The sequence below is a fragment of the Melanerpes formicivorus genome, unplaced genomic scaffold, assembly GCF_026170545.1.
Source record: "Melanerpes formicivorus ecotype bairdi unplaced genomic scaffold, bMelFor1.0.p_v2 SCAF_3, whole genome shotgun sequence".
NCBI lineage: Eukaryota > Metazoa > Chordata > Aves > Piciformes > Picidae > Melanerpes > Melanerpes formicivorus.
Window position 1 is genome coordinate 6,661,709 of NW_027142355.1, and position 22,914 is coordinate 6,684,622.

At 36.8% G+C, this 22,914-nt stretch overlaps 1 protein-coding gene across 9 annotated transcripts in view; it reads right to left on the reverse strand.

Moving 5' to 3' along the window:
• GRM8 (glutamate metabotropic receptor 8) overlaps positions 1 to 22,914 on the reverse strand; it is a 359,393-nt gene that overhangs the window by 122,328 nt on the left and 214,151 nt on the right. For all 9 annotated transcript variants that reach the window (XM_068165642.1, XM_068165650.1, XM_068165657.1 and 6 more), the window contains exon 7: positions 10,700 to 10,900. In XM_068165642.1, coding sequence (XP_068021743.1) covers positions 10,700 to 10,900 — 201 coding nt within the window. The remainder of the gene's footprint in view (positions 1 to 10,699; positions 10,901 to 22,914) is intronic.

Consider the following 22,914-nt stretch of genomic DNA (forward strand, 5'->3'; position numbering starts at 1 on the left):
GCTCGCCCCTCATCTATTAATTTTGTCACCTGCTCATAGAAGGCCACCAGGTTGGTCAGGCAGGATTTGCCCTTGGCAAAGCCATGCTGACTGTTCCCAATCACCTCTTCACTATTCTTTTGAGCGAGTAGTGACTCCAGGAGGATCTGTTCCATGATCTTTCCAGGCACAGAGGTGAGACTGACTGGCCTGTAGTTCCCTGGTTCCTCCTTCTTGCCCTTTTTGAAGATGGGGGCAATGTTTCCCCTTTTCCAGTCTGTGGGGACTTCACCAGACTGCCAGGACTTTTGAAATATAATAGAGAGGGGTTTAGCAACCTCATCTGCCAGTTTACATCTTAAACTTACATCAACTTACAGTTTACATCGTAAACTTACATCTCTTCTCCATTATGGGAAAAACAGTCTGTACTTCTGAAGTGACACTGGTGTTATTCACTGTTTGGCAAGTATAGTCAGCATCTATTATCAGCTTATCTTCATAGGAAATCTTTAATCTGATTATACATGAACATAGAACACACAAAAACCTCCTTGTGTGCATTTAGAGGACTCAAATAGAAGGTGAATTTCTCAGCTGCAATTTTCTACCTTCTTTCTCTCCCTCTTCACCTCACCCGCAGCTACTTCTCACCTCCACGGGAGGGGTAGGTTCCTGCTATTCAAACCAAAATAACTTAGCTTAAATCACCTTCAAACACAGGTTCAGAGTCTTTATTTAAAGAAAATGTTCACATCTTTATTTCAAAAACTTGGAGGACTGAGATAACAGCTAAATATTTTTGCTATGTAGCATGCAATAATTCATTAAAACACTGTAGTTAAAACTTTCACAAATATGGCCACACTTTTGTTGTGCAAATTGAAGAAGCATTAAGGACTCCAATCCCCAAAAAAATTTCAGAGACTGTAGGTGCATATTACAGATCGGTATGTCTGCTAGAGGACAGCTGGCAGCAGGTATACATCTTTGCGCTGACCCTTCATACCTTTCAACAATGAACTTTAGCAGATCTGACAATTCAGTCCCCAACACTTGTGGACTTAGGAAATTTACTGGCAAAAAAAGTAGCTATGAGTATCTGAACAAAGAAATAGGCAAACAAATAAAATAGTATTTGTAAGTATTTTTTGTGTTAGCAATGCAAGTGTCTGACAAACAACACAGAAACATTAGATACTTTCAAAATTGCATCTAGGCAAATCACCTGAAACAGGAACTTCAATGCTTAGCCACAACAGCAACTAAAAATTCTTTTTTTTTTCAGTTTGGGACCATCTGCTTGAACATGACTTTTTTACTTTATACATTCATCAGAATTTTCTGATTCACCATCTAAGGCTCAGGACAACTCTGTAACCACAATAAGAACAAAACCATGTGTATTTTATGCTCAGATAAGCAAGAAATCCTGCCTAGGCACTTTGTTCATAAACAATATCCTTTGCTGGTAAGAAACAATGAAAGTGAAGAGCAGAAAAAATTATCAGTCTTTGAGCCACAGTTAGTCCATGCATAAAGGAGAATCAATACAATTTGTAACTATCAAGAGATGGAGCCTTTGAACAAAAGCTGGTTTAGTAGAAACCTTCTCTCAGTGGCTATGCCAATATAAGGGTTATTTCCAAGCACCTTTAGTTGTTTTTCTCTATCATTATAATCATGGACTCTTAATATCCCAAGGCTTTCTCTTCTGATTTCTGGGTAGGAACTTGGAAGAAACACATTGGAGAGTGCACTGAATAAGCCTCTGAACTTTGCACAGTCTGGTGTGTGCTGAGGAGTCTGACCACCCTGTAGCTGTACATCCTGCACACAAATGATGACTTGAGGTTCCATACATCATTTTCACTTTCTTTAAAAATGAATAATTACCAAAAATGTGGGACACAGCTACCATAAGTGACCATATTATGAGTTGTGATTTAATGCTACCTAGGGATACACTAATAAAATGTGATTATGTACAGCACAGGAGCAGTGCCAATATATTTTTGTCTCTCAATTCAGGATCAAGCTAAATCAGAGCAAAGCCAGGGTAGTCCTGGAGTGGCTGCAGGGCCAAAAGAGAAAATCAAATATTGATCCAGCTGGAGCTCAAAGGGAGAAATCACGTGTCTTCCATGATTATCTCTGTTTGCTTAACCTCACAGTCAAAGGAAAGCAATTTACTACCGAGGTTTCCATAAGATATAACATACAGATTTGGGGATTTGTGTTATTTTAAAGAGTTTGATGAGTGCATGTATGGAAAACCTTGAAAGAACAGAAATTCTAAGGAGGCAGCAGGACACAGTACATGGGTAATATAGAGCTGCTTCCTTTCTAATGAGTCTGTACAAACTGCCACTTTTGCCTCCCATAAAACACCACAAACTCCCTCACCTTTCCACCAAAAATCATAAAGCTCCCACGGGAATATTTATTTAGTAAATGTAAGTGACTTTCTCTTACTATGCTGCTGTTCTGCTCCTGCAAATAAACCTACATAACAGAGAATGTGTCTGCAAACTGAGAATGTTCTGAATTCCCCCAAAAGGTCAGATAACTGCTGTGATACAACAGTGTTTTCCAAACTCTTTGGAACTATCTTCCTGTGCAGAGCAAGAACTACATATTCCTTTGTATATGATGCACAATAAAAAAACCTTCCAAAAATGGATAAAATTTATCCAATACTTCACTAAGAATTCTTGTTTCAGTGCTGGCTGGGTAGCAGTATGGACTCATACATTTACAGCTGCTTCAATTGTGTTTTTACTAGGATAAAAAGGCAATTAAAACTATTACTTTCTATCAAATAATGGTCACTTATTGCTACTAAGATACCTTTTACCCTTCAGCTGAACTTCTGAAATCTAGACAAGTCCATATAAAAGTTAATCATACTGCTTAACAAACTTTAGATATTGTAATTGGTGGGTCTAAGGAGGAAGCTATGATTGGTGTGTAACTTTTAATAGAGCAACTAGAAACATTCAAATTTTCATATTCTGAAATGTAGGTGAGTATCCTCTAACAATCTTACCTTTACATAAATAGCTCATCTATCAGCAGCTCAGGAAAAAGAGTTTAGACTTTCAAGTGGAACGAATCGTAAAGAATATTCTGTATTTCCTATATTCCAAATATTTTATTTATTTTTATTTCAATTACATGCTAATGTATTTGTAAAAGTTAATAACCTAAAGAAACTGACACAAATTGAAAAAATATTAATATGAAAGCCTCAATAATGCACCATCAATTTGAAAATGTGCATAGAACTGCAACAAAAATCTTTACTGCACATTATTTTACCTTTAATTATTAAATGTTCCATTCTAATAATAGAGATAACAGGAGAGTTGACTGAAAAGTCTTTCTATTTAAAAAAGAATACCTTAGGAAATTGTGCCTTAAATCCATTTTACTTCAGGCTTACAAGGGAGAGATTTGGCTAAGACTATAGGGAGCAAAATTTTGAGTCCAATCTCTTCAGTGCAAAACATAACCTGCACTGTGGCTGGAATGATTAGATACCTTAATCTTCAGGAATAGCAGCAAATGCTTCCTCTGCTGGAGTAAATTAGAGAAACTTCTAAGAAAAAATATCTTGAACATATTTACTATTTCACAGTTAGAAATGCTTTAATCAACCTTTAAGAAAATCTCTCTGATTCATAGCTGCTTGCAGAAAAACATTCAGAAGTAGACGAGTTGCTATGGTGGCTAAATGCTAATGGGCAGGCTACATCTCTGGTACCCTTTAGAGGTATCTCCCTTTTCCCCATCAGCTATATGGGGAACTAGACAGTTATTGTACACTTCAACAGTTACTGAAACTGGGGAAAGCTTATTTGTCTGTGAGGGATAAACTGAATCCTGTACTTTTTGTCTTAGATTTACTATTTAGTTTGTTTGGTTTTGCCTAAGATCACATCTTGCACCAAAGTTTAGCATGTCTAACTTGCTCTTGAATCCAATACTGCCTTGACTATAGATTTGAACTTGGTTGGTTATTGCTGAATACAAGGCCTCCCTAAAGTAGAAAAACTAATAGTGCTGTTTAATGCTGTCAGTAATGTCTGTTCACTATAAAACTGTTCTCTCCTTACAGTAATTCCTGACATTCAGTATGTCTACCTTTAACACAAAGATTATTTTCCTCCTCATAAAATAATCCTAACTTTTGTCAAGATAATTTCACTGAGAGTGACCTTCCTGAAAAATTACTCTACTTTGGAGTTTATCACTTATCAGCTATTAACAGTTAAATAATTTTTTACATGAGTGAAGTGTAAATTGGGCTCATTTATATTACCAAATACCCTTAATAAAATCTTAGTTTGTTGTTTTTTTTCTTGATATTCTCTCTAATGTGCTTATTTTATTTTGCAAATAAAAGTTGTTGTAGGAAAAAGGAAAAGGCTTAGCAAAAAGCAATTAATTCCTCCTTCTGACTGTCCTGGGCTTGCATAACCATTGTCTTAATAACAGGTCATAAATAGACATATGGAATAAATAATAATTTGTGCAAACCTGCTTACTTGACTCAGATTTAAGAGGAGACTTTAAATGTGAACATTTAATGAGAAAGCTTCTTAAGGTATTCTTTTCCTCAAAACATGCGGCATGCCTTCTTTCTTTTAATAAAGGTAATAAAGATATCCAAAGCTCTTGATAATGCTGAAGAAGTATAGCTGTGGTAGTTCTTACACTGACTAAGAGGTAAAAAAATGCATGCATCATGGATCCAGCTTCTCTGTACTCAGATACCTTTTCACTTGGAATGGCAAGGGTTAGTTTGCAATGCTCCACACTACTGCATGAGTTTTTAACTTAATCATATTAGAAAATTTTCCTCTAAAATACCTAAATATCCTCACCTATCAGGAGATGCAAATCAATTTTCGCAGGTAATGAGGGTAAATCCTTTATCAACTTCTTTTATGTATTAACTATTAAAATGCTTTATGAATTAGGCCTCAGTCATGTTCTACATCATTAATTTTGCATGTGGAGCATGTATACAAGTCAATTAATCAGTACTTAAGAAATGTATATAAGAAAAGCATAGTTATGAATTGCATTTACTTTTAGGATTTACCTTTCAATTTCATGCACAGCATTTTCATAATCTCTGAATTGAATCACATGGAATCATGAGGTGTGTAAGACTCATGGCAGCTCCAGCTTTGCCTGCTGCATGTGCTTACTTTATAACCACACATTACTTAAACCCATTAAGAGTGATTCAGACCACGGTGCAATTTTAGTTTCTTGTACAGCCACTTAGATTAATTCCATTAAAACAACTAGCATGCCAAAGCAGAACTTTTTTGAAAATATTGCCTGTACACTCCAAACAATAAACTCCTTTCTTAATTTAACATAAAGATACAGGAAACTAAACATAGGGAATCTATATTACAAATGGTCTGCCATAGCCCCAGTGTATTCACAATCCAAACTGTGACAGATTTTTAAAAAATAGATAAAAAATAGTGGAACTATATCATGTGGCTAACTGATGACAGAACAAACATCACAGGTGTCAATAAAACTGCATCAGGTATTCCCCCTTCCACTTCCACAGCAGAAAGTAGTATTTCTTCAGCAAAGCACAGATTAGTGAAACTAGAGTAGTTGCCACAATGTATCAACTGTAGTTCAGTTCTTTCCAACTCACTGTAAATCAGTTAATTAGGATGTCTCTTTCCGTGCATGAGAGTGCAAGTCAAGTGCTGCCCTTACCTTTATGATTATTAAAAGAATCATAGCGCAATATCTGTAAGTATATTGCTTCATGTTTTCTTGTTATTTATCCCGGTGTTGATTTAAACATAAATACAAATATATGACTAAAGGTAGGCAAAAATTGTCTACCTTATACAAGCTAAAATCTATATAGAGAGAAAGAATGTACTTTCTCCTATAGAAAATATAAAATATAGTACAATATAAGCAATGGTCTTTGTCTTTGGAATTTATCTGTAAATTTTGTCCTTCACTTCTGTAGTAGGACAATTGAGCAGGGAAGCACTGATCAGTCTTATCAGTTGTTCCCACTCAAGAAATAGCACTGTATCCACATTGTCATCCTGTTTGTTTGTTTGTTTTTTCCAGACAGAAGTACAAAGAACAATTCTTCCTAAAAGCAAAAATAAAACAAAACAAGACCACCTTTGAAACACCTCCATCCCACCCAAGTGCATCTTCAAGTCCTATGTATGGCAAATGATGAGAACTTTTGTTGAATTCAGCAGAGCACGTCTCATAAAACACTCAGAACATGCCAGGGTAAATCTCTTAGAGAACATCTGCTTATTTTGTAAATAGAATAATAAAGTTAGATAGAGTGAGAACACTAGGGCAATGTGATTGGAGAACATATTGAATCATGACACGATTATACTATTATGTGTTCTATTACAGTACGTTTATAAACCGAATTAACAGAAAACTATTCACTTTACATAATTTTAAATAAGAAACACTAGTTTTGCATGAATACCTCATTTTGTTTTGATACAAAACAAAATTTGGTAAAATCTTCCATTAAAATAAAAATACCATAATTTGACAACATTTTTTTTTCTGCCTATGAAAAACAAAGGTAAGTTGGAGCACAAAACTTCTGAAAGCTGCAATTATTCTTTGATCAAATAGCTAGAGAGGGCTGGTTATGGTATACTAGCAGTGGTTGTCAAGAACACAGGAAGCTAAATATGCCCCATGACAGCAAGCTAACATTATCCTTTCCCACTTTAAAACTCTTTCAATGCACATGGCAATAGGCCATACCAGTTATGTGTTAGTGGTTTCTTTACTTATGAAATTGAATTAATTATTAAACTGCCCATTATAGATGAAAAGTTATTGTTTTTAGACACCATACTTTGCTAGCTGTCCTATGACAAACACAGGAAATAGTGAAATAGGGCAATACAAAAGTATTTCTTTATTCCTATAACAAATGAAGAAGTCATATTCAATTTGAGATCATGCTGAGCTGTGATTTTTTTTGCATTTAGCATGAAACTGGTAGAAGAATATCTAAACAGAAACAAATGTCATATCAATTACATCAGCACACTGTGCACTGGTGCTTATGATCACCCTTCAGCCATGAAAGTGTCATGGAATATTACACAGATGAATCCTTCAGGAGAAAAAAAATCTTCCTAATTTGTAAATAAAAATCAAAGTAAACAAAAATAAATAAATTTCAAAGTGATTGCTGGAAACCAAAAGCAAAACAGTTACTTCACTATAAAGAAATATATAGGTTTTCTTACCCTTGCAAATAAGGTAGGCAGATGTCCTTCATAATACAGGTCGTACTTTGTGAGGTAACACAAGTTGAATGAGACAACATTTTACTACTTTGTCTAGGAGTGATGTATCGTATCAAGAGAGGTGAGAAGTTGTTTTAATATGCATAAGGGTAGAATAAAAAGAGAAAATGCCTGACTCAACAGTGCCAGTTAATTCTTGATATTATAAATTATTACAGTCTTGAAGAGCAGAGGCTTAATTATAAAACACAGAAAAAGTTGTTTAGACATAATAAAAGCTTTTTACTGTGAAGATGATAAAAATACTAGAATTCCTCAGAGAACATTTACGAGGACTTTCCATCCTTGCATATATTTAAAGCTTGGCTAGACATGACCCTAAGAATTTGGATGATCCTGATTTGAGCAGGGAACATGAGAAGATGATCTCCAGTGGTCCTTGCATTTATCAATGCTGTAATGCTGTGACTGTTAGGATAGAAGAATGTTACAATGAACGTCTGAGAAAGCCTAGGTTTTCCTTTCAGTTTTTGTCTTGTGTTATAACTGCTAAATTTATACTTATTTGTAATAGACAGAAAAATAAATACAGTCCAAAGAGGTACAGAATACAGAATTAACCAGGTTGGAAAAGGCCATCAAGATCATCAAGTCCAACCTATCACCCAACACCATTTAATCAACTAAATCATGGCACAAAGTGCCTCATCCAGTCTCTTTTTAAACACCTCCAGGGACGGTGACTCCACCACCTCCCTGGGCAGCACATTCCAATGGGCAATCACTCTTTCAATGAAGAACTTCTTCCTAACATCCAGTCTAAACCTCCCCTGGTGCGGCTTGAGACTGTGTCCTCTTGTTCTGCCACTGGTTGCCTGGGAGAAGAGAACAAGCCCCACCTGTCTACAACCTCCCTTCAGGTAGTCGTAGACAGCAATGAGATCACCCCTGAGCCTTCTCTTCTCCAGGCTAAACACCCCCAGCTCCCTCAGCTGCCCCTCACAGGGCTTGTGCTCCAAACCCCTCACCAACTTTGTTGCCCTTCTCTGGATATGTTCCAGCAACTCAACATCTTCCCTAAACTGAGGGGCCCAGAACTGGACACAGTACTCACGGTGTGGCCTAACCAGTGCTGAGTACAGGGGAACAATGACTTCCCTGCTCCTGCTGGCCACACAATTCCTGATACAGGCCAGGATGCCATTGGCCTTCTTGGCCACCTGGGCACACTGCTGGCTCACGTTCAGCCTACTGTCAACCAGTACCCCCAGGTCCCTTTCCACCTGGCTGCTCTCCAGCCACTCAAACCCCAGCCTGTAGTGCTGCATGGGGTCATTGTGGCTAATGTGCAGAACCCAGCACTTAGATCCATTAAATCTCATGCCATCTGTCCAGCCTGTCAAGGTCCCTCTGCAGAGCTTTTCTACCCTCTAACAGATCAACACCTGCTCCCAGCTTGGTATCATCTGCAAATTTACTGATGATGGACTCAAACCCTTCATCCAGATCATCAATAAAGACATTGAACAGTTCAATTATATTTAATGTTTGAACCTAGAATGCACATAAAAATCAGCAAAGATCAAAATTGTCAACTTCCAGCACAGGAAGCCTGGCAATCTGTGTAAATATTCACCTCTGTAAATAAGTCAAACACAGTGGCACTGCTGTCCTATGGAAAAGGAATTTGGGATTAATAGGAAAAGGTCAAGTGTTAAAGACCTTCCTCTGCTCATGCTTCCCAATGCATAATTGAAAAGAAAGAAATATTAGGATGTATAACACACCCAAAACATTGGTACTCCAGTACATAAGGTGAACTAAGCTAGACAGGGAAAAGTTAACATAACATGTGAGGCAGATATTTAACCCCAAAAAATATTTCTTTTTTATTTTTCTTTTTTTTATTCTTTTTCAGTAAATGACTTCTTCAAAGCCAGGTATTTTTTCACTAGTGTCAGGAATGCTTTATCCTACTCTTTCATCTCACCTTGTTGCAATACTTAGGAGTCAGTCAGAGAAATCATGACAGGTATTGATGCAATGCAACAATCTGGGGAAAGAAATGTTTCAAATAAAATGCACAGATTACCTTTTTATGCTAAACTTTCATGTCAACCAAAAGAAAATAGATCATTTTCTTTGTGCTTTAACAACACAGAGCCAGAATATGTACTAGAAATGTAGATAATAATAGCTGCAAACCTTATAATATTCTGCCTACTTTTGTCATCATAACGGCATCTCCCATTAGCCATCAACGTATTTTGCTCCAGGTTTTCTTTAAAAATTGCTAAAGAGTCATTTAAACTCCTGCTGTCTTTATATTCTTGGAGACATGAAAATTTCATAGGAAGAAAAAACTGTGAACTACAGCCAACATTCATATCAACCAAATGGTCTGCTATATTACCTAAAGCAAAAAAAAAAGCTTCTACTCAGAAGCTAAATTCAAAATGACCTTGTGCTTTTTTCAAAAAGGCTGGCAGCTGAGGTCATTGGAATAAATTGGGATAGACAGTGCTTCTCTCTGCAAAGTTAGAAGGCATGTCTAGTACATGAATTGCCACCAAGTAGGGGGAAAAAAAGCCAACAAAAAACCAGAAAAGAACACAGTTCCATCTTTTGGAAAAGTAATAGTGACTATAATGTACAATAATTATTACTTCAATGAAACAAAGGTAGGTTTTCATCAACTTTATTTCACCATCAGGTATGTTCTACCCTTTTCAAACTTACATTCATAAAGTAATCCTGTTCTCTATTGGGCTCTACTGCTAGCAGTATAAGCAGCTGTAAATACATTTCCCCAGCAGGTAGATCCCAGCAGCACAGAAAATTATGTAGTGTTGTTTAAATATACATGTATTGTAATTGTGTTAAATCTCACTAAATCACCAAGTCAAAAACAATGAAATGAAAAGGAAGCTGAAAATGCTAGTGAGTGTTTTAATTGAGATTCAGCTATGCAAATTTAAAGCAAACTCCCCACTATTCACTTCTACAAGAAAATTATTGAACAATAATTTCAGAAGATGGCAATTTTCATAAGGGTATTTTTTTAATTCTTTGGCGAATACACAAGCAACCTCTGTCAAAGGATTTTAACCTGTCAGTAGAACTGCATGAGTCCTCAAATGTTTCCTGTAATAGCACCTTTCCACTGGAATATTTTGATCGACAGATTATTTTTAACATCTGTCTCTTTTGGGAGCAACTTAATGTTAAGATGAAAAATATACTTGGGATTTCAAAGCAGGTGGAAAAACTCAGTTCTGTTTTCAGTGAGAACGGCTTCTAATTCTGTTTTCCACTGTGTTTTAAAATATCCTATATATGAAGAAAACATGTCACTTTTGAAACATTTAAAGAATTAAAAAGGGAGAGAGAGTGGGGGAAAAGGAGTACATATAACTTACCATTGAAGTTCACTGCCCGGATATAACTAAGTAGCTCTTTACCATCAATCGTGTTCATCCTTGGGCATAGACCAATATATCCAGGACAGAGATCTTTATGCATGTTGTGTAGTGCATAGGCCATGGAATATACTGCGTCAATTACAAACTGAACTTTCCCTTCTTGTTCGTAGGCTGAATCTCTCGCAATTCTTTCTAAGCCTAAGGAAGAAAGAGAAAGAGTCATCTTACTTCTGTTTGTGTGTCTGTGTACATGCAAGGGTATTTGCATGCAAAAATTCACAGTAGAACATAAATAATTATAGTCAGATTGATAGTTAAAGTTAGGACTCATCTATCCATCACTTAAATAAACAAGACAAGGAAAAATATGGCCATCTGGTTTTGCCTCTAATCATTGTACACTGTGCCAGGTATATAAACAGTATATTGAATTTGAGGCTGGGAAAAATGGCAGAACATTTCATTACAAGAAAAAGAAATACAGATATATGTATTTCTACAACCCAGTAAAAAACCACTCCTATCTTACTGACTTTCATTCAAGAGCTGTTTATTATTATTTATAGGACACTTCTATAGCAGCCTGCCATTCTCTTTTTAGATAAATTTAAGGCTACCTTGATTTTTATCCCTGTCTATTGTTTGATAAACATTATTTAAGCATTTCAGGGAAAAAAGCTGAATGCTTGCCAAGTGATCTGACCATCTGTCTCCATATTGAAGTGCTTATTCCAAGACATTTTCCTGTATTTACTAGTGAATAATTCTTCACGTTGAGAATCATATACTGTCGGCTGTTTCTTACCAGGACATTTTTCCTTCAAAGAGAGTACAGAACAAATCAATACATTACAAAATTTTTGTTCTATGGGAATTGCCCACATTAATCATCCAGTTCAAATCCAATGAATTGTTCACATTCATAGGTGACAGTACAAAGTGGAAAAGGTGAAAAATGCAGTTCAGGAAAATTACAGACAATCAACATGAAATCCCATACCCTATATAGGAATTCAGCCACAGATTTTGAAGGCTAAATATCTTCATTTACAAGGTAATTAAGTGCCTTTGCACATTCCAGTGTAAAATCTGCCTTGGTGAAATCTACAGTCAAGTTCCTATTGACTCGGTGCAGAAAAAACTTCAGAGTTGACTCAGAAAAGAATAACGTCTTGGTTTAAAGAGCAAGACAGATGCTCATTAAGCCTTATCAAAGGACTTAAAGAAAACCTCTCCACACTGGATTGGAAAGAATTAGAAGTTTAAATGGAAGTATTATTAGTAACTCCATGTAACAGTACAAAGCACATAAAATACACAAAATCCATAGTCTGCCTCGACCATGGTTCTCCGAAAACCTCCTTAGGCCAAAGCTTCATGCAACCTCCCTCCAAACCAGGCCAAAAATCCAGGTCTTAAATGCCACCTCCTCCACCATGCCTCTTGGTGCTCCCATACCCAAGTGATGCATCTACAAATTCTGCTTGCCAGCTCCAGCCTCACTCCACCTCACCAAACCTGAGATAAAGCTCCACACACACTCCTGGGAGCTGAGTGGGAGGAAAAAAGGAAGAAACTGACTCTGCAGCCAGTTTATATACGCATAGCAGAATTATGGGATGTGATAACAAGCTACAAGTTCCTGGGTCCATCTCATCCCCCTGGAGGACCTTAATGAACTCCATGGTTCTTAAAGGCATCCAGTGTCAACTCATAACAAATAAATACCTATGTTATCTACCAGATTAACAACTCTTTCAGTTTGAAAATAACCCATTCATATTAAGGCTATTTAGAAAATTTTAAAAGTTTATGCATTACTATTTTAAACACTATACATTTCTGTTTACCTCTAAGCACATTTTTATCACTTGAAGATATCCATTTTGTGTTACCCAAGTATTTAAAAATGCATTGTCTATGCCTGAAAATATACTGTGCACAAGATCCCTCTTTAGACGTATGACATGAAGAAAAAAATGCTAGAGTATACTTAACATTTCTTCTGTTCGCCTGCTGCACTTCAGTGTCAATGTCTCACGTTACAATGATAACATAGGAACAAATTTGTAGTCTGATAATCAGTAGTGTTTTGTGCTTTAAACACGCCTGAGCAATGGGAGCCATAGATAGCATTTAAAAATCATGCTGCGCTTTTATTTCTCCTCAGGGATCACTTAAAAGATAAAATCACTATCTCTTGTAAAGGTACTGACCATTTGTAGGGAAACATGCATAGTTCATTTCATGATTTGTTACAAGCAGCTTCATAGGTACTTTTCAAGACATGCTATCTAATGATTAGCAAATAAATAGGAAACTGTGGCTTTACTGCAAACAAAAAAACAAAAAACTTTTTCTTGCACATGCTGAGTATTGCTCTATGAGTTGCAATGCATTACACAGATACAAAAGAAGATATGAAGTAATGAAGAGATGAAGCTTAATTAGATTGCAACTTTATTAATGTTTTTCATTTGGGAACTAGCTTTCAACAGTAAGCAATGGGTAGAGTTTATGATCTATGTCTTAATTGCTATGCCTTGTTAGGGACTACCAGACAAAAAGTGAAGGACAGTGTTTACAGAACTGCTGCAGGCGCACAGCAGTCAATAACCTGTATGTGCTCTCTAGAGCTTCCACATCCTCTAAACAGGATGGTCAGGACAGAAGGAATTTGAAAGAGATATATTCACTTCAATTGCCAAGCTAAAGATAATTCCCCTCATAAAAAGGACAGACGGATAGCTGTATTGAATGGCAGGGAGTTAGTGAGAGACACGGCAGGATAAAGCCAAGTCATAAAACACTAAACGTTTCAGACAGTTAGCACAAGTACACTTCACTAAGTGATACAGATTTTTAAAGGGGGAAAAATTCAGTTTTATAGTCCCCTATGCTATATTGTAGTTTAAACACACATAGGATTTGCATGAATTTCTTCCACAGTGTAAAATTTTACCTTTACACTTCAGATATGTGATCATAAACTAACTTGTCATTTAAACTGCAGAGGGAAAAAAAGCATTTTTTTGGGACTGAATGTGTTTCTGTATAGATAAACGGGTGAGAAACATCACAGAATTATCAGTTTTAAACTTGTCAAACCCAGAAGGCAATAGACAAGAACAGTCTCTGTGCTTTGCATGCCTAAAAAGGCCACCAAATTGGATTATGTGCTCTTTATTCTTTTTGAGGTTTCTGTTCATCTTCTCTTTCTTGAATTCTCAATCATTTTAAATTGCAACTTATAAAGCTGACAAGAACTCATTAACTTAAATTACATTACACTGCCTTAAATAAATGTTAATGTATAGTAGTAAAATGATGCATATTGTCTAAGCCCTAAATATGATCAGCTCCTACAGAGATGATATTACATATTTAGACTTAATTATAATTTTTATTCAGACTTGTATATTGGGTAATAGTTTCATTTATAGCTTGACTCTCAGCTCTATGAGGTATGTTTCTAGATACACTGATGACTTAGAAGAACAATTTGTACCACATAGTAGAAATGTTAAAATGCTTTCTTAATAATCACTTCAATTTCTCATCCAACAGTTTTTCCTCTGGAAAAATTGCTTAGTCTCTTCTCATTCAAAAAGAAGGAGATGTTCCCAGCTCTTGCTCACTTGATATCCCCATAGACTGACAGTGTGCCAAGAACTGAGACAAGAAGTGGATTCACACCATTCTTCCCTATTCTGACCTCCAAAGGAAATCCCGGGAAATGCTTTCCAGTAGATCTTCCAATCCAGCTACTAAGAAGTAAAAGCTTGTAGGGAATTTGAGCAAGATGTCAAGAGTTTCCCTCACCAATGGAGAAAATACCTAGACACATGAAGTAATGTTAGCATTGTGGGCTAGAGAAGAGCAAGGAGAGGCCTAATATTAGCTCAGGAAAAATGTAAGCTGTTCCTGGCTCCTGTGATCGTATAGGAGCCTGTACAGGTGAAAGTGTTGCTACAGCTATTCTTGCAATTTTTGAGCAAGATTTGCAAGCTGGACTTTTGCAGTACATGTTTCCTCCACGATTCTGAGATCCATACATTCTAATCTTTTCCTCCTTTGCTACTGTAGTTTCTGTGCTACAGCAATAGTTGTGTATCTTGCTCAGGATGCTGAAATTTAGTTATGACAAGGAAAGATGAGTATAACAGTAGGGAGATGAGACATGAATGAGAGGTTGTGGCTAGAGCTACTATTCTAAGGGGGAAAGTGAAGCAGGTGACATTGTAAACTCCCTAGGTATGAACTGGGAATCAAGAGATTTCAGGGAATATAATCAAGATAAATTAGGCTTTACAACAATAAATTAAAATGTATCTTAATTTAAAAGTTAGTAACAGAACAGTGAGTAAATACAGATTAATGCAATATAGCTAAGATAATTCATACATAAGTGATGATATCACCTGTGGGATACAAACAACTATCTTAAGGAATCAAAAGTTGCTGATCTCACCAGCAGGGGACTAATCTACTAGGTGCTAAACACTGAGTAATTCATCGCAGTTTTAGAAATCATATTCTTAATGATGATCTTAAAGAGTGTGTAGAAGTAACTTTTGTGCAAATAAAAGTCCATGACAATAGCAAATCTTTAGAGTTCCCAGTCATCATTCTCTTAAGAATATAAAAATAGTCTATATAAGGCAAATAGATATAACAGGTTTGTAACTTGTGGTATTATTTATTATTTATAATATTTATCTGTCCTGCTTCTGGAAATTGCTAGTCCACCTAACACTCCTGAGCAAAACCTTTCCTGATGCCTCACAAACTTTTCTGTTTTCATTTAGCATTGTTGAAAGTGATTTTTGTAAAAAAGTGCAACCTCTAGTGATTATTTCTACAGTTTCATGGAACTGCCCCATATGTCTAATTAAAATCTTAATTTACACTACTTGAAGACCAAAGGTTGAAGTCTAGGACATTGTATACAACAGCTGGTTAAATCTTCAGATTGGAACAATACTTGTGAATGTTCTGCATGATTTTTGACACATCTACTCACTGCTAAATTATTTATCCTTATTAGCTGGCTCACAAAACAGTTTTACTTAAGCCACCCCCAGAAATAAATGAAATCAAAGATAAATATTATGGTGTTAAGATTGATTTTTGTGTGTGTGTATGTTAATCACAATTGCAACTAAATCACAATAATTCATTAGCAGGCTCCCACTGCTCTTCAGCTCAGGCATAATAGTCCTCTATCAGAATTGGTTAGAACTTCCCACCTTTGCAGCACAGTTTTTTACTCAGAAAGCTAGCATCTGTAGCTGTAAGCCATTTCAGCAGGCTCAGCAGGAAGTACTAGGAGCATATGTTGCTCTCATTGAAGTCTTCCCGATTATTCAGCTATTTTCTTCAAACAGAGTTTGCTCGCTCTCAACAAATAACGCAAATGGTGCAGGGGGTTGAGTTGTGTAATAGCTGCATGGTAACTGTGATGCCTGTTTTGTGGATGAGTTAGTTTGCAGAAAGCACCACAAAACCTGAGGCTTCTCTGTAATAGTACGGTGTCAGTTGAGGAAGCAATTCATGAAGGAGGTTAAGGATTATATAAATTTTCTCAGCCATTCCAAGAAAACAGAACTAGAAGCAATGCTAGTGAAATGAAGCAGTCTGACCGCCTATTCTTCTCCAAAAACTGACATGTGTTTTTGTGGTTTAATGAACTGACACTTGGTGCAATTTTTCTGGGGTTATGCCTTTTTATGCCAACTCACACACAAAAAAAAAAAAAAGAAGAAGAAGAAAAAAAGACAAGAAAAAAGACAGCTAGCTCAATTCGTGAAAGTCTGGGAAAGAAACAGGTTTTTAACCCCCAGAATGATGTGGAGATTTAAAAATACTCCCTACTTAGAACTGGACTGAAATCTCATATTTTAAAACCACTTTTCACATAATGAATGTTTCAAACATTTTCACTTTAACATCACCATAGATGAGAAACTAACATTTTTGTTTGCCTAGTTCTTTAAATGAAGCACCTTTTAAAATTCTATCCCTGTCCAATTGTTCATTGGAAATATCATAACATTTATCCTGACCTTCACAGCAAATCAGTCATTTGTTTTAGCAAAACACTTCTAAAAAATGCACAATAGGACAGTGGAATGAAACCATTATTCTAGTTGTATTTGGATTATGGTTTTTTTCCTACAACTATATGTGACATTTACTAAAGTGTTTTGTCTTAGGAAAACAAACTGACATTGCAATACTAGCAGAGGACTCTTTTTTCCCTCATTTCTATGCTTTGGGAGTTTCCTTAATACTAGTTTGGATGTTACTATCAGAGCGAAAAACTCACTTTTATAGTTAATGCTCTCACATTGCTTAAATATACCTCCATGAAACAGTATCGAGTTGGAGAACAAAAGCACTCAGAATTCTCAAACACCTAAATGTGAGTCTAATCCACCTAACAGTGGCAAGAGTGCTTAAAATACCACCTTGCTTGAGCCAAAATTTGCTGTGATGTATATTTTAGGCTAAATATCAATGATTGCATTCAAATAAAGAGGAGAAACCACAGGATATGGTTTCTGCCAAACACCCTAAGAACTACATCATGTATTGAAAAGAGAAATATCAAAAATACAGTGGGATAAGCACTATTTCTTTTGGGCTAGTTAGTGTCAATACAACTGCCCATATAGGAACATTTTGTTTTGTATAAAACTCAAAGGTGGTTATAACGTTTTCAAAAGCTATATGTCCTTGTTATCAACAGATTGCACCTTGGAAACTACTACAGTATACTACCAATGTTGGTGCAAGAAGATTCTTGCCTTCTAAAAATGGTGTTCTTTCTAGGTACAATATGTCTGAAATCATAAGAACACATACCCACTCCAGAAATAACTGAAGAATAAAGGAAGTCACTGTAGAATGTTAAACAGGGAGAGAGATTATTGCATCACTAAGCAAGGATCCACAGCAGTTCATAAATGTGACATCACAATAGGTTTTGTTAGATTTTTCTCCAGGTTTTATGCTAGAGAGCAAACCACAGTCAAAGCTTGCAAAGCTTGCTTTCTAATTCATCCCATGCATTTTGCAGTTTTCTTAAATATTTACATCATCATTTAAATATCACCCAAGTCCTCTCTTGCATCTTCTGTTTTACTTTTTGAAAAGGTACTGAAATCAGAGACTCACTTCTTAGTTGTGCTTCTGCAAATTTTGCACCATACATCTCTTTTTTTAGTCATCCCCCATATCATTCACTCCTCTATATTTCTGGGTTTAGTAGGCAGTAACATAATACAGTTGATTTGATTCTATCTCACTCTGGGTTTGCCCCCTTTTTTTTAACATGCCAATTGTATCTACTCTGCTTTACTTACAAAAATAAAAATCTAAAGCAAAAGTTCAATTTCTATATTTATCAGATTTTAAATTTTACATATATCAGTATATAATAACAAAAAAAATAAGTTTCAAATGCAAACCCATGAGTTTTACCATTAATTACCATCAGGAAGCAGTAACACGAGGCATCAGTACAGACTACAGGTCATCCTGCTGGAAAGCAGTTCCACAGAGAAAGACCTTGGAGTCCTAGTGGACAGCAAGTTATCCACAGGACAGCAATGTGCCCTTGTGGCCCAGAGGGACAACAGTATCCTGGTGTGCACTAGTCCAGCAGATCTAATGAGATTCTCCTCCCCCTCCACTCCGCCATGGTGAAACCACACCTGCAATAATGTGTCTAGTTTTGGGCTCCACAGTTCAACAGAGACAGGGATCTGCTAGAGAGAGTCCAATGGAGAGCTATGAGGATGAATGTGGGACTTGAACACCTCCCCTGTGAAGAAAGACTGAGAGAACTGGGGCTGTTTTAGTATTGAGAAGGCTGAGGGAGGATCTTATCAATGTCTATAAATATCTGAGAGGTGGGTGTTAAGATGAAGACGATGGTCTCTTTTCAGTAGTGTCCAAGGACAGGACAAGGAACAACAGGTACAAGCTAGAACAAGGGAGGTTCCACCTCAACATGAGGAGACACTTCTTTATGGTGAAGGTGATAGAGCGCTGGAACAGGCTGCCCAGAGAGGTTGTGGAGTCTCCTTCTCTGGAGACTTTCAAAACCTGCCTGAATGTATTCCTGTGTGACCTGACCTAGGTGATCCTGCTTTGGCAGGAGTGGTGGACTTCATGATCTCTGGAACTCCCCTCCAACATTCTGTGGTTCTGTGATTCCCTAAATTCTATAAAAATAGAGAATTTCAGACTGAAATGTGTCTGATTTGTGAATAAGGAATGATAATATATTGAGTTTTTTACCGAATCAAATGGTACAGGACAAAACATGTTTTAATTATTTTCTAAAATGAGGTTTATTTATCATAACTAAACCATGTCAGAACTTTTATTTGAGCTTTCTGAGAAAAAAAAAAAATATGATAAAGAAAAAACACTTGCTTACTCTTTGCAAACACAGAGATCTAAGGACTGCTGGATCAAAGACATTTTAAATCTTTTTTTCTTTACTTTAATTCTCAAGGTTAAGTCAACCTTTTCAGCACTACCTTCTATTTTTGTACCCATATAAATGTTTTCATTAATAATAGCAGACAAAATAAAGCAATAATATGGAAGCATTTGCAAGTCTTCATCCTATTTCAGCTTCTACAAAGTTTATGAAAATTTGCTGCAGCCATGCATCGTTTCATAAATGGGATCCAAAGACAGGTAAAGCAATACAATCCTGCACCCCAGCAGCCTAGCACTTTTACATATGCATGATAAGAAAGAACACAACATTTTAGAGAAATCCCACATCTCTCTCTCTCTCAGAATAGGATCAATATACAGGTGAATGTCAGCATGAATAGACAACCAAATATTTTTCTGAATCTCTTAAGTTTAAAACAAACCTAAAAAGGGGCATGTTTTCAGACCTTGTGGTGAGTATGTTGACAGAAACTACATTTTCTAACACAGATTAGCCATAGGAATTTCTAACTACAGGAAAGAACTACTGTACTTGTCTAATCAGTAAGTGGAAATAAGTGATATAAAAGTGATATAACTCTAAAACCTCACAGACTGCAAGCACTTCTGTTGCAGACTTTGGTGTGTCACTACAAAGCCTAGAGTAATGGTTATCAGTAAAAGATTCAGTACAAACCACTGAATTTATCCACTATCTGTTAACATTTAATCTCAGAGGAGCTTCAGGGCATAGCAACATCATGTATTAAAAAGCTTTCCTCTACTTACTGACCATGAGAGCTTTTTGTTTTAAGCCTCAGACCACTGCCACACTTTAGGAACTTTTTCTCTCCTTGGGAGTATTACTTTTAGTTACAAGCTTGATTGCTGGCCTGCTCAAGAAAGACCTTTTTTTTTTGTAATAAGAAAGCATTTCTTACAAGTATAAACAGACATAGAGATATCCAACCACATAAGTTTTATTATTTGTAGCCACTATATGGTATGACTCTCTTTGAGGTCTAAAGAGTTGTTACAGCAAGACTTCACCAAAAATATTGCAACATATGAACTAATATTAACAACTATTGATCAGAGGTGTAAGCATTTTCCTTTAGTTTAACAATGTCCACAAAAGCAGACTAATTTAGGCCACAAATAGTTCATAAACTATTTACCAAAGAAAAGACTAGTATCAGTTTGAGATGCTATTATTCCGCTTTTATCAGGTAGAGATACTGGTTAGCATTTCTTCTGTAGGAATTTAAGACCTTTTCAGCTGAGATAATGGAAAGAGCTTTATATAGGAACTTCTTCTCTGATGTCAGAGAGCAGGGTTGAATTATCTGTTCCTGCAACAAGTAAGGACCATGTGTGATACATGGCTCCTTTGGCTTGGCTGGAAGTCTGCAAACTAAGGGGCAGGAACATCCCATCAGGGGGTGAATTTTGATAGATTTTTATACAGCAAATTTATATGTTGATTTGGAATGTACAATGAATTCCCACTCAGACTGCTTGATGTCATGATTTCACATCACGTATTGAATGTAACTTCGGTTGCTCCTGAAAGGGAGCTTTCATCAGCTTCTGTTATTTCCTTGTATTTAGTTGCTTAGGTGGGATCCATCTTATGCAGCTTTAGTGACTAAGAGTTAATTGCCTAACCTAAAGAAAACATTTTTGCTGAATCTTTTTCTAATCTTGAGTGTAATCTGAATTCAATGACAAAATACCCCTTTTGTCAAGCCTTGGATAAACTTGCTGTGGTGTTTAGCATTTCCATTGGCGACTTGTTTCTCCTCCACTGTTTAGGTTTGCTGTCCCCACTTACTCCATTCACTTCCAGAGGTTGTTGCCTTAACCTGTGCCCTATGATTACTTAACCACCATCCAGCTCATCATCTCATACCCTTGTTGTTCTGTATTCTTTTCCTTTGCTTACTCTGTCATTGTCCCAGTGCTCTTTAATAATATTTTGCTGCAGGTTTGTGTGACAAACCTTTAGAATAAAACTTTATTAGAATAAACCAAACCAGGTTGGAAGAGATCTTCAAGATCATCGTGTCCAACCCATCAACCAGTCCAACCCACCCAAACAGCTAACCCATGGCACCAAGTACCCCATCAAGTCTCCTCCTGAACACCTTCAATGGCGGCGACTCCGCCACCTCCCCGGGCAGCCCATTCCATAGTGCAATCACTCTCTCTGTATAGAACTTCTTCCTAACATCCAACCTGAACCTCCCCTGGCGCAGCCTGAGACTGTGTCCTCTTGTTCTGGTACTGGCTGCCTGGGAGAAGAGACCATCATCCGCCTGTCTACAACCTCCCTTCAGGTAGTTGTAGAGAGTGATAAGGTCACCCCTGAGTCTCCTCTTCTCCAGGCTGAGCAACCCCAGCTCCCTCAGTCTTTCCTCATAGGGCTTGTGTTCCAAACCCCTCACCAACTTGTTTGCTCTTCTCTGGACTCGTTCCAGCAAGTCAACATCCTTCCTAAACTGAGGGGCCCAGAACTGGACACAGTACTCGAGGTGTGGCCTAACCAGTGCAGTATACAGGGGCAGAATGACCTCCCTGCTCCTGCTGGCAGTCCTTAGATGAAGTCTATTGCTAGTACAAGACAGTATGTCACCTCTTACAGAATCAGAGTTGTTTTGGTTGGAAAAGACCTTTAAGACTGAGTCCAACCATGGTTTGACTTTACCAAGTCTGGTGATAAAACATGTCCCTTAGCAACACATTGATGCATCTTTTAAACACCTCCAGGAACGGGGATTCAACCACCTTCTGGACAGCCTGTTCCAGTTTTGATAAGCCTTTCATTGAAGAAGTTTCTTCTAATATCTAATGTAAACCTCCCCTGTTGCAACTTAAGATCATCTCCTCGAGTCCTATCTCTTGTTACTAAAGAGAAGAGACCAACACTCACCTCGCTACAACCTCCTTTCAGGTAGTTGTAGAGAGCAATAAGATCTTCCCTCAGCCTCCTTTTCTCCAGACTAAACAAACTCTGGTCCCTCAGCCACTTCTCACAAGAACTGTTCTCCAGACCCTTCATTAGCTTCATTATGCTTCTTTGGGCCTACTTCAGTGCCTCAATGTCTTTCTTGTATTGAGGGCAATCAATCCACTGTTTAGTCAGCTGCTACAGGAATAGAGACTCAGATCCATCAGAACAAGAATTCAGCTATTAGTTTTTCTTACAGTTTTTGCAAGGACTTACTATAGCAATAAAAATTTATGTCATATTTGGTTTACTTCACAGGACTGTATATTACTTCTAAGAAGACAATTACACAAAAAAAGATTTCAAGATAAATGCAATGAAAATCAATAGAAAATTAAACTAAATATAATAATAAATTATAAAATAATTTCACAATTAGTTACTACTGGGTCTGCATTCACAGTTTGAAACTTCCCAGAGGAAATTCCTGGAGCTGCACAAGGTAGAAATATGTATAACAGAGTTCATAAGTAGAAATAGAGTAGGGTTTTTTGGTGGTTTTTTTTCAGGAAGAAACAGCAGGAGGATTTTTTTCAGCTGCAACTGAAAAGGAAGGGAAAGAAAAATGCTTTTCACAGCAAAGGGACAACTACCAATTTAAGCACATAAAAGATCCAATTGTAACTTTTTAAAATATTAAAAGCTGAAGAAAATATTGCATTAACTTTTCCATTTTTCCTATCCACTATCTCCTCCAGCTGTGTCACATTTTAATGATCCCATCACACTGCAAGAAGTAGGGCAT